At 51.9% G+C, this 16137-nt stretch overlaps 1 protein-coding gene across 6 annotated transcripts in view; it reads right to left on the bottom strand.

Moving 5' to 3' along the window:
* Nucleotides 1-16137, bottom strand: part of LOC130392990 (rho guanine nucleotide exchange factor 18-like) — a 37837-nt gene that overhangs the window by 4299 nt on the left and 17401 nt on the right. For all 6 annotated transcript variants that reach the window (XM_056603547.1, XM_056603548.1, XM_056603552.1 and 3 more), the window contains 16 exons: nucleotides 14891-15141; nucleotides 14119-14244; nucleotides 13858-13975; nucleotides 13121-13375; nucleotides 11883-11959; nucleotides 11048-11226; nucleotides 10852-10925; nucleotides 10383-10568; nucleotides 9900-10109; nucleotides 9486-9592; nucleotides 8836-8907; nucleotides 8606-8653; nucleotides 7798-8079; nucleotides 7134-7283; nucleotides 1617-1962; nucleotides 625-744 (listed from right to left, as the gene is read on the bottom strand). In XM_056603547.1, coding sequence (XP_056459522.1) covers nucleotides 625-744; nucleotides 1617-1962; nucleotides 7134-7283; nucleotides 7798-8079; nucleotides 8606-8653; nucleotides 8836-8907; nucleotides 9486-9592; nucleotides 9900-10109; nucleotides 10383-10568; nucleotides 10852-10925; nucleotides 11048-11226; nucleotides 11883-11959; nucleotides 13121-13375; nucleotides 13858-13975; nucleotides 14119-14244; nucleotides 14891-15141 — 2601 coding nt within the window. The remainder of the gene's footprint in view (nucleotides 1-624; nucleotides 745-1616; nucleotides 1963-7133; nucleotides 7284-7797; nucleotides 8080-8605; nucleotides 8654-8835; nucleotides 8908-9485; nucleotides 9593-9899; nucleotides 10110-10382; nucleotides 10569-10851; nucleotides 10926-11047; nucleotides 11227-11882; nucleotides 11960-13120; nucleotides 13376-13857; nucleotides 13976-14118; nucleotides 14245-14890; nucleotides 15142-16137) is intronic.

Below are 16137 nucleotides of genomic sequence, written 5' to 3'. Positions count from 1 at the left end.
GTGAATGGAGACACTCCGGTGACACCGTGCCAAGCGGTTGTTTTGAGGGGCCGATTGTGATGGATAGGATTAAAGAGTGTTTAAGTGTGAGTCAGCGGCGCGCGGAGACATTAATGAGCGCAAAGCACGCGGAACGGAGAGAGGTGTTGACACAGGGCAGGGCTGGGAACGGAGGCCGCCTGTTGGTTTGGGTGGAAAGCCGTGCGCCCTGTGTGCGTGTGTGTGTGTCCTGTGTGTGTGTGTGTGTCCTGTGTGTGTCCTGTGTGTGTCCTGTGTGTGTGTGTGTGTGTGTGTGTGTGTGTGTGTGTGTGTGTGTGTGTGTGTGTGTGTGTGTGTGTGTGTGTGCGCGCGTCCACCTATCCCTTTGCAGCGAGAAATAAGTTCTGGGCGGAGGGTAGACTTTGTGTACCATCTTTCCGTGACTATCGGGTCATTTAGGAGAGACTTTTATCGAAATCGACCTAATCACAGCATTTAGGAGGAGGAAAAGGATCAGGGCATCTTGCTGAATGAGGCCTTGAAGAGGGTAGGCTGTGAACACCGGGGGATCGAACGCAGTACCCTTTGTTTGGGTCAAACCCCGGGCTCCCCTCTCGCTCTGCAGGTGTGTGGGGCGGGGGGTACCTGGGTGGTGCTGGGGGCCGTGGCTCGGCTGATGGGGGCTGACGGAGCGCCTGGCCTTCAGGGAACTGTCGTCCCGGGCCGACAGCTTCAGAGGCAGCATCTGCCGCGTGTCAAGGGAGGCTGAGGGGGGGGGGGGGGGGACAACATGGAGAGAGTAAAGAGAGTTTTAGGACAAAAACAAGATTGCCTTGAAATACACAATCATAAAAAGTAAAAAGCCTCTTCAGAACCCCACTCCACCATGTTGATCTCCGGGTTGAAGCTGACGTCCTGGCACTTAATGTACGCACTTATTGTTTGTTGCACGTCCTTGCACCTGAAATTACTCATCATTGTGTAGCATCTTATCCTAGCTATCTTTGTTGCCAACGGGGAATGGGTTAACCTAGAGTATTGTTAGTGCTTGGCACGAACATCCTTACTGTATAGACTAGGGGTGTGCACGGTTAGTAAATCATAACCGTTTAGGAAAAATCAGTAAATGATAACTGTAAAAAGAAAAAAAAAGATCACCGCGCCATTGTTTCAATGGGAATCACGACGGTCCATACTTTCAACATAAAGTGTACATATTTATAATTCTAAATTCGTCCCAGCCTTTATACCACAGATACTATAGGGTCTATAGCATATAACCGCGTTTTCTGATTGCAGTTTAATTTAACAGTAAGCTGACAACATCCTAATTTAACACCGCAACTGCAAATGAACCAAACAGCGATAACCATGGCAACCGGTCAAACAAATTTTCTCTTTGCGATCATTCTGCTCGCGCATCCGCCGTGTCGATAAACAAATAATCCCCCTATAGCGCGACTGCGGTCCACTTAAAAATAAATAAATCATTAATTGATAACATATTTGTAACCGTTCACACCCCTAGTGCAGACAGCGATAAATTGCTTCTCTTTCTTCTGACACATGTCGCTTTGTATGAATGCCCTAAACGTCCACACATGGAGCGACCGGGCGGGTGGGCGGGGACCCCTCACCGCTGCTGTCGCTGCGGTGGGACGCCTTCATGCTCTTGGTGTTCTTGTCCTTGCGGCTGAGCACGGCCAGCTTGGTGGGGATCTGCTGCTGGAACCCCAGCACCTTGTGCTGCTGGTTGGTGGTGCTGAACAGGTGCGGAGGCACCTCCGTCTTGGCCCCCGGCGTCCCCGCGGAGCTGGCCTCGCGCCTCAGGGACGACTCGGGTCGCTCCTGGAAGTCCGCCGGCGCCATGGACATGCTGCTCCGCCCCGGGGGCTTCTGGGCCGCGGGCGGGTCGGGGGTCGCCGAGCCGTCGCCGGACTTCAGGAGGAGCTCGCCGTTCAGGCTGCCCGACAGAGGGGCCACCTGGAGGGGGGGAGAGAGAATATATATATATAAATAAGAGAGAGAGAGAGAGAGAGAGAGACAGAGAGACCGAGAGAGAGACCGAGAGAGAGACCGAGAGAGAGAGAGACAGAGAGACAGAGACCGAGAGAGAGACCGAGAGAGAGAGAGAGACGGAGAGAGACAGAGACCGAGAGAGGGGGGAGGCAGAGAGAGGGGGGAGGCAGAGAGGGGAACAAATAGAGGGAGACAGACAGAGAGAGAGAGAGGGAGCGAGGTTAGGTCATTGGGGAACGATTCAGTTCTGGGTTCACGCGTCACGTTCAGTTATCTCAAAGGCCGTGACTTGAGGTTTCTTATTTACTGCTCCAGCGTTCCCCCACAACAGCTCACGGCCCCGACTCTGGCATTCTCCATATTTGTGGTGGGAATCGGGGCCAGGGATCGGGCTTACAGAGAGCTGTGTTTTCATGTTTGTGTTGTGCTTTTGTTTGTGTGTGTGCGAATGAGACCGTGTGTGCACGTGTTTTTTTTTCCACATGTGTTTTAATGAAAGCTTATACTGAATAAAAAACACCAACTCAGCACAGAACGGAGGTCCGTGTACGCCCACGCACGTGCACGCCACACACAAACACCAGCTATAAATCCGTGTGGGCCGCCCGCCGCGATGTTAAGAGACACCCAATCTGTCGCAGAGGAGACGTGCATTTATGGGATAAAAGAAGAATCACAAACACATGCAAACCTTTCTGCTGAGCGCGCAGTTCCCTGCAGTCGTTTGATGTGCTCCGCCGAGAGACTTCACACACACACACACACACACACACACACACACACGAACGAGTGAAACCCAATACCCCTTAATAGTCCCTGTGCAAATAAGGGCGTGTCTGCCTGAAAAGGCCGGGTGGTTAGACAAGCTGAGGAACAAGCGAGCGGAGCTTTCATGGCACCGGTGGTGAGGGACACTGCGCTGCATTGTCCCCCTCCCGATTAAGACGGAGCTTTGCTGGGACAATGTACCAGGGATCGGGGTCTAGAAATCATCCCCAGCACCGCGGCTGGCCTTTCAGTGGGAGAGCACCGGTAGCTCGCGTTTCCTATTAATGGTATGCACGGACAATGGGAGCCATGTTTACACTGCCCTGCACCACATGCAATTCATGCACAACAACGGAGACTTGGGGCTCGGGGAAAAACGTGCGCATTTACGACCGACGACGGAACAAAGGAACAGTAGGGGATCAAGTGAGGAGAGCGCTCAGACCGCCGGGTATGGGAACCATTAGCCCCTGATGAGAGCGAGGGCCGTTTGCGGTCCACCTGAAATGCGATTGATGACTGCTGGAGACTTCCTGTTGAAAATCAGGGGAACACAGAACACATGCGTGCTGTGTTGCGCGCGCGCGTGCGTGCGTGCGTGCGTGCGTGCGTGCGTGCGTGCGTGCGCTGATCGCTCCCTCTGCTGGGCACACAGATGTCATATTGTAGGTTGGGTATTGCGTGAGGTGGCTGTGCTTTGAGCTTCAGCAACAGGATTCCAGGGCCGTAAACGGTCCTGACTGACGACACATAAACAAATGAGTGTCTGGAAAGCTGCCAGAAGCATGCATTAATAACAGGCTTGGCCGCGCTAATTATACAGCCAGGTCCCTCTCTTCCTGAGGAGCTGATTGGATGGTCCCAGAGCTTCTTGGAGCACATGGTGGACACTGTGAGCCCTTGTGCATCGCACAGTCACACGAATGGTGCTAGAAGTTAAATTCCAAGACATGAAAGAGAAACACAGCGGCATTTGTTGCATTAACTACTGTCGGTCACTTATTCCATTCCTTTGCAGACTGTGTGAATGCAAGAGAAGGCAGGGATCAAAGTTTTGGACAACAGCCCATTTTACGCTCACTTTCAAATATGGACGATTGGGATTCAGGGTGATGCAAAGAAATAACAATAATATAATCAAGGCTGCATGAATTACAAAGCCTCGAAAGCCAACGACCCGGCAGTGAACAACGAATTGGAAAGGCTCAAGTTCCAGCCTTTCCATATGGCTTAACCGTCAACGTTTGCAGGTAAACTCAGGTGAGTCATGTGCCAGTGAGTCAGGGAATCAGCGAGAGAAGGCTGGAGAAGGATCGAGAAGGAGCGGTCTGCATCATTGTGTAAGGCCAAAGGGAAGGGGATAATTGGTGTACCAACTCCTTGGACGACTCCTCCCCCCCCTGCAGGCTAGCTGTTCGGCCTCATACAGCTCGGCTGGCTGCAGAGGAAGTGAGTCACAGGGCCAGCTAGGTGTTGGTGACCAAAGGAACAACAGCCAGAACACTGAGTCACAATACATCACCAGGAGACAGAGAGAGAGCGAGAGCGAGAGCGAGACAGGTTAAGAGAGAGACTCAGGGAGAAACCAAGAGAGGGAGAGTCAGGGAGAGACCAAGAGAGATAGACAAAGGAAGTGACCAAGAGAGAGACTAAGGGAGGTACAGAGAGAGAGAGACAGAGATTAAGGGGCGGACAGAGAGACCAATCGAGGGACCCTTAAACTTATCTCTGACCCTTGTACAGCCTGACCTACTTGTTCTGCATGGCCATGCTTTATCTTTATGGAGTTACCTGAACTCGCACGCGGGAACCGTCAACAAAGAACCGCTGATGACGCGGTTACCAGGGAAACGGCGTGCACTCAATCAGGTTGACCCTGATGGCCCTGTGGTGGTGGTTGCTGCCGAGAGGTTAACCAGTTAATCCACCCACCTGGTTGAGTCAGTGGAGCAGGAGGATGCAAATAAGACATCCTACGGTCTACAGTTTGGTGCTATTGTATTTGAGCTTTAGTTTCAGGGTCATTACAATAGAACCTAGCGCTCTTTTATAAACCATGACTTGCTTTACATGCTGCACGAATACTTTATGACCTGAAATTCACAGTCCCAGTACTTTGCCATTCGTCAAGTCCTGTCCAGATCAAGGGCGAGAGAGAGAGAGAGAGCGAGTGACAGGGATTGAGGGAGCGTGAGAGAGACCCCCAAGCCCCAAAACATTCATTATGAGGGGTTGGCAGACACATTGTCAGGTGTGCTCCTTTAGGAAACAGCAGATACCAGTCACACTCGACCCCAGTGAATCATTACTTAACACGCGGGGCTGACATAACTCACAAGTCAAACGGCCTCCTTTGAAGTCAGAACAAGCCCTGACCGGCAATTCCTTTGCACAAACACACACACCTAATCACTGCTCCATGGCCTCGCTGATGGGCCGAGTGATGGGTGGTGCTTATTAAACGGCTGCTGATATCAGCTAAGCCTGGAGGCCCATTTATTTTTTATTGAGAGAACACGAACACACACACACACACGGTGGAATGGCACTTAATGGTCCGCCCTGCATGCGTTGGAGCGCCAAAGTCGGAAGACATTGATGCTCAAGCTACAAGAATAAAAATGTATTATTCTAATTATAGAATGTAAATGTAATTATGTGATAATAAACGACAGTAAGTGAACAGACTATACATTGCCGTCATCCTAAGAGAACCCTTCAATAAGAACAAGTGCTGTTATTAGTTACAACGCCAGATGCTTTAGTGGTATATATACTCTGTATTGGCCGATACTCAAGTTCAGGAATCTGAATATGTATCAGGAAGGAAAAAATAACTATCGGAACATCTCTACTACCGCGTAATCTCTTGATGACGCAACGGAATTGAAATTGATGAATATTTTTCTTCACCTTGTTGGTGTGCTGGTCGTATTAAGGACAGCCAACGAGAGGAGGAACAACGGTCTAATTGACCAATGAGGTTCAAGTATAGCACTACCCCGTGCATCCCACTCCGTTTGAAACCCTCACGACAAGTGGTGAGTAAAAAAAGGCCATTCACTAGAGAGGTGTGGAAGGTGTTCCATAGCCAAACTCTCTGCTCCTGCCGTTCTCTCTCCCGTATGGCTGAGAGAGCCATAACAGTGACTTGTTGATGTTATTAAACGCCTGTCTAAACACTAAAGGAGCGATATTGGGTAACCGTACTGGAAGTGCTTGACAGAGCGCGCTCACACAGGGCATGAAATTACAGTCAGTCGATTCTCCCTCTCCCATGAAACTGACAAACAATGCCCCACATTGTGCCGACGGAGGGGGGAGGAGGGTGAAAGGAGGGAGTTGGAGCGGGGGAGGAGAGCGAGAGGGAGAGAGAGGGATAAAAAGACAGGTAGAGACTATTCAATAGAAAAATTGGTTGGCGTCTCGGTGGTTTCCAGGCTGAGTGGAGAGTGAGCAATTGTATCAGCATTCAGGGGTGTGTGTGTGTGTGTGTGTGTGTGTGTGTGTGTGTGTGTGTGTGTGTGTGTGTGTGTGTGTGTGTGTGTGTGTGTGTGTGTGTGTGTGTGTGTTGATATGAGGTAAGGGTTGATGCGGGCGCCGGCGCCGGCGTTGGGAGGGGAAGCCCAGGCAGTGGACGCATGGAAGGGGGAGGGCAGAGGAAGTACAGATCCATTCGTCTCCACCTGTAACTACTGTATGGAAATGAACAATTCTCTCATCTTTGTTGGTTTCTGGGTCTCCCTTAACTTTGTCGACGGTCTAATGTCGTTTTTTGGGCAAAGATTTACTTCCAGTTTTGTTCTGGTTTTTGTGTTACTTGAGTGGATGATGCATTTTAAACGGGTCGGTTCCTATATCAGCAGGGCCCCGCCCCATATCGGCAGGGCCCCGCCCCATATCAGCAGGGCCCCGCCCCATATCAACAGGGCCCCGCCCCATATCAACAGGGCCCCGCCCCCATATCAGCAGGGCCCCGCCCCCATATCAGCAGGGCCCCGCCCCCATATCAGCAGGGCCCCGCCCCCATATCAACGTGGCCCCGCCCCTATATCAACGTGGCCCCGCCCCTATATCAACGTGGCCCCGCCCCTATATCAACGTGGCCCCGCCCCTATATCAACGTGGCCCCGCCCCTATATCAACGTGGCCCCGCCTCTATATCAACATGGCCCCGCCTCTATATCGGCCCCGCCCTATATCGGCATGGCCCCGCCTATATCGCCGTGGCTCCGTCATGGCTCCGTCCTATATCGGCGTGGCCCCGCCCCTATATCAGCATGGCCCCGCCCCTATATCAGCAGGGCCCCGCCCCTATATCAGCATGGCCCCGCCCCGTAGCGACGCGGCCCCAGGGTGCCAGTCACCTCGATGGTCTTCCTCTTGATCTTCCTCTGGTGCTCCAGCCGCTCCTTCTCCCGCTCCACGGTGCGGGTGGACTCCCGCAGCCGCTCAAGGTCCTGCTGGTACGTCTTCCTCTGCAGCTCCAGCTCCTCCCGCTCCTCCCGCAGACGCTCCTGCAGGGGCGACACAACGTCGTCTTGTGACACACCGCCGGGATCGCAGGGGGTAACACGCCACACCTGGTGTGTACCGTCGCCGATGGCGACCGCACAGTGCCAAGAAGTGTTGCTTTACAGACGTGCGATGAGACAACTCGATGTGTCAGAGGGGACAGCTGTGTTTATCCTGCTCGGACGCCTGTTTGAAAAGAGTGCTGTGATGAGGAGGAGGAGGAGGAGGAGGAGGAGGAGATAGCAGTGGTGGAGGAGGTGGCAGTGGTGGAGGAAGAGGAGGAGGCAGTGATGGAGGAGGAGGAGATAGAAAAGGAAGAGGTGGAAGCAGCGGTGGAGGAGGAGGAGATGGCAGTGGTGGAGGAGGCAGTGATGTAGGAGGAGGAGATAGAAGAGCAAGAGATGGAGGAGAAAGAGAAAGAGAAGGAGCTGGAGAAGGAGATGGTGGCAGTGATGGAGGAGAAGGAGGAGGGGGAGATACAAGAGGAGGAGGAGCCGGAAGATGAGGAAGTCTCACCTCCAGCCGGGCGCACTCCTCCTCCCTCTGGTGGAGCCGGGCCTCGGTGGCCTCCACCTGCTGCCGGTGCCTCTGGCGCTCCTTCTCCCAGCGCTGCTGCTCCAGCCGGTGCTGGGCCTGCAGCTTGTGGAAGCTGGCCAGCTCCTCGCGCTGCAGGGCCAGCGTCCGCTGCTTCTCCTGCTCCAGCAGGATGTTCCCCCGGTGGCGCCCGGGCAGCGAGGCGCGCTCCGTCAGCGAGGCCCGCTGCAGCTCCATGTGGCTGTCCTGCTGGGAGATGATGGCCTGGGGACCAGGGGGGGGGACGGGGGTCACACAGAGGCTGACGGGAGACGGACTCATGGGAAAGGGTGACCAACAGGGTTGCCCACACTTTTTCAGCTTGCGAGCTACTTTCACAATTACCAGGTCAAACACAGATTTATTTATATATACCGAGTACATACATATGTTGAACCAATGAGGATGCTTTATTTATTAAAAAAGGCAAATCTTTTTTTGGAATGTCAAGCGATCTACCCGCACAGCCTATGCGATCGCTCGGTCGAACGCGAACGACGTATTGGGCACCCCTGGTATACAAGGTACGTTCCGGCCGAGCGATCCGATTGATATCACTCCGCCGTTGTATTGCTGGAGCAGCATAAAGCTTTTGACTAGGAAGCTACGTAGTTCTATCATTTTGGAGCCTGGGTCTGAACCGGCCCTTTCTGTCTACAGTTCCCCGGTGTGAACGGGTGGTGTGAAGTCTTGGCCGTCGCGATTGTTTACAGTGGCCTGCGTCTCCGTGACACAGAGGGTGGTCTCTCACCTGAAGGCTGTACAGCCGTTGGGAAAGCATCAGCACTCTGTCGAAAAACTGAAAGAGAAGAGAGAGAGAGAAGGGAAAGCAAACATCATCAGCACCACCACCACCATGAACAAATACCACCAGTGCTTCGGTGGGATCTTTAGGAAAACAGCACAGTGAGTGCACTGCCCGGGCCTTGGCCCGCCCCGTGTGGATCGGGCGGGTGGGCCCCGGGGAGCCAGCATCCTAACCTCGGCCTCCGGGAAGGAGTTGGACCAGATGCGGTTCCAGCTGGCAGGGGGCGGGGAGCAGCCGTCCCTGACCTGAGAGAGAGACGAGCCACAAGCCACACAGTCAGATAGTACCGAGACCACTGCAATTATCGCACACTCGCACACACACACACACACACACACACACACACACACACACACACACACACACACACACACACACACTCGGGTCAAACAGTGTGGATCCTTTAAACAAAGGGCGTTTCGCCCTGGGGTGGGGACGGGTGTGCGCGAGGGCAGCTTATGCAGACAGGCCGGGTCACTAACGTGTTATAATGTGTTTGTCTGGAGATCCTTGAGGATCGGGAGGACTAGGGCTGTCAAGTTGCGTCATCGCACCCTGCCCTCTATTTAGGACCAAACACGGTGAGGTAAGACACGCGACAGACCAGCGTCATGTGGACGGCACACTTTCAGGACGGCCGGGCCTTGTTTACAGAAAACACTGTGGCGTTGTGACATCTCTGGCTGGTGACGGACTGCGTGTGTGTGTGTGTGTGTGTGTGTGTGTGTGTGTGTGTGTGTGTGTGTGTGTGTGTGTGTGACTGTGTGTGTGTGTGTGTGTGTGTGTGTGTGTGTGTGTGTGTGTGTGTGTGTGTGTTCCTCACCGCGTGCTCCTGGGTGTGGCTGCCAGAGAGGTCTTTGAGCTGAGGGTCTGAGCGGGCTCTCTGGCTCCTGTCTCGACTCCTGGCCTTGTTCCTCCTCACACTGCAGTCTGGCACAGGCAAACACACACACACACACACACACACACACACACACACACACACACACACACACACACACACACACACACACACACACACACACACACACACACACACACACACACACACACACATTCCAAGTCAAACAAGTGTACACATGCAAGTGGGCCTGCATGACAAGTCGTGTTGTGTTTAAATTGTGGACCATACCAACAAACAATTATTTATTTTAAAAGTGATTTCCCAAATGACCGCGATCACAAACAAAAACATGGTGGTGCCATGCTCAACGGCCAGGTCGGTGGCTGGACTCACTCTTGGGGAGGATGCTGGGGCTGCTGTCGTAGCCCCCGAACGTGCCCGCTCTCCTGGGTAGATTCCCAGAGCTGCCCCCACCCCCCAGCCGTGGGGATGAGGAACCGTCCCTCTCCTCTTCATCCTCCACCTCCTCCTCTTCGTCCTCCGGCCCCTCCTCCTCGACCTCCTCCCTCACCCCAGACTGGAGCAGATTCTGGAGGTTCTCCACTAGAGAGGATGAGATAGGGAACACGATGACGAAGGGAGCCTTAAGAGACCCGACCACTTGAAATACATCATTTGCGTTTGTTTGTGTCGTCTGTGCGTCAGGCCTTGTTTATAACAAGGTCCCCATCCCATTTATTCAATGTAGACACTCATCACATCAACTGCCAAGCTCCCATTAAAAGATGCACTTTTCCTGGAAGTTCTTGCGTCAATGTACTCTGAGATGTAAACAACCCATTTCTTCTTCAGTGCGTGCGAGTTCCCCCCCCCTACCCTCGGTGATGGCTCCCTTGAGCAGCGCTTCCCCCTGCTGGAGGTCCGAGGCGTCGCCCCGGAGCAGCAGTCTGGAGCGGGAGGCCGTGTCCTCCAGGCCCGCCGTGGTCTCCGCCATCTCGGCAAACAGCTGCAGCTTCTCGGTGAGGGCGTGGACCACCAGCGCGTCCTTCTGGTTCAGACGGTCTACGGGCGGAGGGGAGACGAGGTCGGGTGTACAAAGAGAAGGCCTTATTGATGATGCATTGGAACGGATGATACAGAAAATGTATTTCATTTAAATATCCCTGCAAAATTATAATAAACATATAGTTTTTTACATTTTTTTACGATTTGGGGGCCTGGCTGAATCTGTTAAAGAACTCAAGGGTTTGGGTGAAGTAACAAAGTCAACTTGAGAAGGACCACTGTGGGCTGTCGCCCTCTGGTGGCCGAGTATTGACAGTTCAATCCGACAAACAGCCTTTACCTTGGAACTCTTTGAACCTCACGGCCCGCGCCTCCTCTTCCTCACTGAAGAGCCTCCCCTCTGTGTGTGGACAGCTGGGACGAAGAGGAAGAAAGGAGAAAGAAGCAGAACAAATTATACTATGATTTTCCCGCGACTGCGAGGTCAAACGGGAGGAGCAGAGCCCCCAGGAGATGACGGGGAACTCGGCGGCTACCTCTCCATGGCCTGCCGGATCAGGCTCATCCAGGTGTTGCGTTCCTCCTTGGAGCTGGTGTGGATCTCGTACATCTCGGGCTCCTTGGAGGAGGCGCAGATCAGGAACATGGCCTTCTCCTCGTGGGCCACCTCCCTGACGATGAGCTTCTGCAGCGAGATCACCGACGGCTTGTTGTCCTGTGGGGGGGGAGAGGGAAGAGTGAGAGAGAGAGAGAGGGAAGAGTGAGAGAGAGAGAGGGAAGAGTGAGCGAGAGCGAGAGCGAGAGAGAGAGAGAGAGAGAGAACAAAAAAACAAAGTTGGAGAATTCAAAATTAGAAAACTTTCGGCTCATATAACGAACAGATGTAACGTTACATCTGAATGATATTGAAAATTAGGGCCAGATTCACGTATTTTATTTCATTAAAGTATTATAATAGTAGCAAAATCATAGAAATAATGTGGGAGAATTCAAAAATAGAACGTGGAGCGGTAAGCTATCGGGCTCATATGAACTGATACAACGATACAGGTGAATGATATTGAAAATGGGTACCAGATTTACATTTTTTATTATATCAAAGTATTATAATAGCGAAATCAAAGAAATAATGTGGGAGAATTCAAAATTAGAAAGTGTAGTGTTAAACCGGAACAAATCTAACGATATTTGTGTGAATGATACAGGTGAATAGTATTGAAAATGAGGGCCGGATTCAAATTTTTTAATTATATAAAAGTCAAGATTCACAAGACCACATATAACTCAAACACACTTGACACGACACATGCCACTGTGGTGGTGGTGGTGGTGACAGTGTTGGTGGTTTAGTGGTGTTGGGAGTGCACTCACCACCATGGCGAACACGTATCGCTGGTCCTTCTCCTGCAGCAGAAGCAGCACGTCTGACAGAAGCACGGCCAGGATGTCTGGGGGGCGGACAAAAGCAACGCTCGGTAAAGAGATGGGTAAAGAAGGTAAGAAGGTAAAAAACTAAACCCAGCTCCCCTGGACGACAGATCCAGAGCTCACTGCTGCAGTTTGGGGAGGAGACGGGGGGGTACCCATCACATTTAGAAAGGATACATATGCACCCCCCCTGCCTACTTTCTACCAGTGGTACACTTCATTAACATACGACCACTGCTTATGTGATGAAAACATTTTCAAAAATACATAATTAAATTATGAATTCATTTAATAAACCCAGGACAGGAGAGGTGAGCAGAGGGAGAGATACAGACTCTACAGGAGACTGTCTGCAGGTCCATCAGATTTCTATTACTGTTTACTATTCAGACTAATAAAATAAATGAAAAGCTTCATTCTTACTGTTGACCCACTCAAAGGGCTGAGGGCAAGGGTGTGAATTGCACCCTCACTAACCAAACGTGAACCAGTGACAGAGCTGGAATAGCTCCATAAACTAACGTCAACGGCTTATCGTTTAAGGTTCAAGGGTTCCTCCCTTGGCTTCGCAGAGGGTTTCATCTCCCTTATCGGGCGTGCTACCACGGTAGGCCTCGGAGATCAAGTTACAATGCAAATAAAGAGGATGAGTGTGCAATGCCCGGACACGGACCCGTGTACTTGGGATATTTCAGGCTGCTCTTAACATGCGTGTCTGTCGCCATGTACGTCATGCATGTGGCCTGTAGTGCATGTCTTAAACGCCCTGTAACCTTGTACCGTGCGAACAAGTTCATAATTAGAACATGGAGTGGTGAACTCTCTGGTCCCATGTACAGATATAACCTTACCGATGAATGACACTGAGGAGGAGTGCCAGATTCACATTATTAATTAATGCAATTCTGTAAATAAGGAAAGTGGGGGCAGCTAGGTGGCTGAACCAGGTAGTGCACCAACCCTGTAGGCGACCTCAGCTTCAGTTCCCTCCTATGGCCCTATGCTACATGTCCTCCCCTTCCTTCCTATGCTACATGTCCTTCCCTTCCTTCCTATGCTACATGTTCTTCCCTTCCTTCCTTCAGTTCCCACCGATTCCTTCCCTTCCTTCCTATGCTACATGTCCTTCCTTCCTATGCTATATATCCGTTCCCACCCTCCCCCGTTACACCCCCACCCACCTTTGAGCCGTCCGGAGGCGGCCTTCCAGTGCACCGTGCCCGTGTGCAGCAGCGTCCTCCTCCCGGGGGCCAGGTCCTCCCGCCGGAACACGCGGCCGTCCTTGATCTTCCCGAGCGCCTTGGGCTCCATGCGGCCGTGGATGTCCCGCAGCCGCAGCGTCTTCTCGTGGAGGTTGACCAGCGCGTCCACCTGGACGATGCCGTTCTTGATGAGCACCAGCGCCCGCGTCAGCTCCTCGTGCTCCTCCGTCCCCGCTGGGGAGGGGGGGGGGGGGGGAGAGGCAGGGAGAGCGGCGGGCGTGAGGCGGACAGAGGCTTCACCGTTTACAGGACGCCCCGACCGTCGCTACGACGGGGGCTTTTGAGATGTTCCGACACCGTTGTTCCTTCCTGATACAGATTCCCATTCCTGAACTTGAGAACTCCGCCGATATCTCACCCCCACATCCCTCTTACGCACTTATTGGTTGTTGTACGTCCTTGCACTTCAAAATAGTACTCATCATTGTGCAGCATCTGATCCTAGCGGTCTTTATTGTATACAGGGAATGGGTTAACCTAGCAATTGTTAGTGCTTGGCACTTGGTTCTACGAACATCCTTACTGTACCGACAGCGATATATTGGTTTCCCTTTCGTCTGACAAATGTACTTATTGTAAGTTGCTTTGTATAAAAGAGTCAAGCATTTAGTACAAGGCATTAGAATAGGCGTCAGGACTAGCGGGCGGCCCGTTACCTTCCGTGTTCTGCAGGATGCGCTCGACCAGGACGGGGTACTTGGTGATGCGCTGGGTCACCAGCAGAATACACTCGGTCACGCCCAGCCTCCGCACAATAGGAAAGTTGTTGATTTTCTATAACCATCAAAAAACGACAAAAAAGGCAAGAGAGAAAGAGCAGATGCATTGAGCCGATTGCCACACACTCAAACATCTTGGGTGGAGGACGGTCAGACTGTCTCTCGCCCGGTCTTCATCCACGGCCACGGCGGACTCACCCGCATGAGGTTCTGGAACTTCTTGTTGTTCTGCAGCTGCTCCTTGTAGAAGCTCACCGCCTCCAGGTGGCTACTGCAGAAGTCCCCGTAGCTCTCCTTCATCTTCTCCCCGATCTCGCCCGAGAACTGGGGAACAAGCGTTGAGGAGATAAGGACGCTTCCTGGGCGCCAATGGCTTCAAACTATTTATTTATTTTTCGACTCATTTCTTCAGAAGGTTCCTTGGTTCATTTGTTATGTTTTTGGAAGTGGCAACCGATGGTTTGGCCTCAACTACAACCGTGTTTGATTCATATCCCATTCTGAGGCAGACGTTATGTTATGGTTGAGTGGAGAATCTGCTTGGCACTGACATTGTAAATATCACACACACACACACACACACACACACACACACACACACACACACACACACACACACACACACACACACACACACACACACACACACACACACACACACACACACACACACACACACACACACACACACACAGTCTTTCCTCATTAACTTTTGTGCTTGGAATTCACCACTTTTCAGATAATGCCCCACAAGACTATGACTCATGGAGCCATCGGCCAAAAGAGACGCAACCACAATCATAACCAGCTTAGACAGTTCCTCAGTGGTACTTCCTGTAAATCCCTTTGCTGACTGTATTTTTTGTGTTCACGCCGTCTTTTGTGTGCAAAACACACACTAAGAGTGAGCGAGTGAGTGAGTAACTGAGTGAGTGCGTAAGTGAGTCGAGTGTTTGTGCGTCACCCCTACCTGTCCAATGAGCACATCCGCCAGCCTGTTGATAAAGTAGTTCCTCTCGCCGGGCGCCAGGAGGCAGTCCCTCCGGCGCTCCTTGAGGCGGGACAGGAAGTTGGTGTGGAGGTCTAGGAGACTCTCCAGGCGGGGGAACAGGCAGTCCAGCTTAGACGGCTCCATCTGCAGGTTCTCCTTCAGCTCGCGCACGTACACGCACAGCATGATCTTCAGCGTACGCACGTGGTGCATCTCGGTCTGCATCAGCTCTGGGGTGGAGGAGGGGAGGGGACGGCAGGTCTTCTTATGGCGAGATTCTAATGGTTTTACATTGTACTGTCCCAAGTAGGGATGCAAATTATCGAGTAATTCATTAATCGATAGTTGTTTCATCTTATCGATCGATGATCGATTAATTGATAAGCGGCAATTCTTCTGAGAAGCTGAATTTCCTTCTGAATGTGACACATTTAGGTGGTAATTCAACGAAGTCGTTTAGTAGTTGTACTTTAAAATACTTCCACATATTGTGCATTTGGCGTCTTTGTCGTCATTAACCAACTTAAAGTGTCTCCATACTGCACTCCGTTTTGCCCTCTTCATCGTTTGTCTTGTCCTGCCGTGTTCCAATACCCATACTGTCCGTACTTACTAGCCAAAATTTGAGTACGCAGTACTCCAATTCAGATCCGGCGAAAAGAAGTATACTTCAAGGACCCGGATGCCGTACTCAAAACGGGCTAATCGTGAAGTGTGGATCGAAGGACACTCCCCGTACTCAACGGCAGCCTTCTTAGCTACGTAGCAGAAGAGGCGGAGCCAGGCTGAGCCAAAGTCGGCGCATTTTCCACATAGCCTGCATTAATAGTCATTTTGTAGTTTTTATAGTTTTTATAGCTTTTTATAGCTGCTAGGCGTAAAGAGTTCACCGTTCAAAGCGGGATGTTTATTGCGGGGGAGGAGCCACGGCGGCAGTCGTGATCGTAATTTCCGGTTAGTGCACCACGGAGTACTCGATTTGGAACAGCACTCACATCTGAAATATTAACGTAGTAGCCAGTGCGGATAGTATACTTCCTTTAAGTATACTCATGGAAGTACGGGTATTGGAACACGGCCCTGCTTTGCTTGTGTTCCCGCTTGTGTTCCCGCGTGTGCGTCAAGTACGTCTGGCGTCAAGTGCGCCCTCACGTGGACGGTTGCGGAATTACGGGTTAAAATGCGATTAATTGCAAGTAATTTATTTTAATCGAGTAATCTCTTAT

The sequence above is a fragment of the Gadus chalcogrammus genome, chromosome 12 (assembly GCF_026213295.1).
Source record: "Gadus chalcogrammus isolate NIFS_2021 chromosome 12, NIFS_Gcha_1.0, whole genome shotgun sequence".
Lineage (NCBI taxonomy): Eukaryota > Metazoa > Chordata > Actinopteri > Gadiformes > Gadidae > Gadus > Gadus chalcogrammus.
Note: the sequence above shows the minus strand (reverse complement) of the source record. Positions and strands in the feature narration are given on the sequence as shown.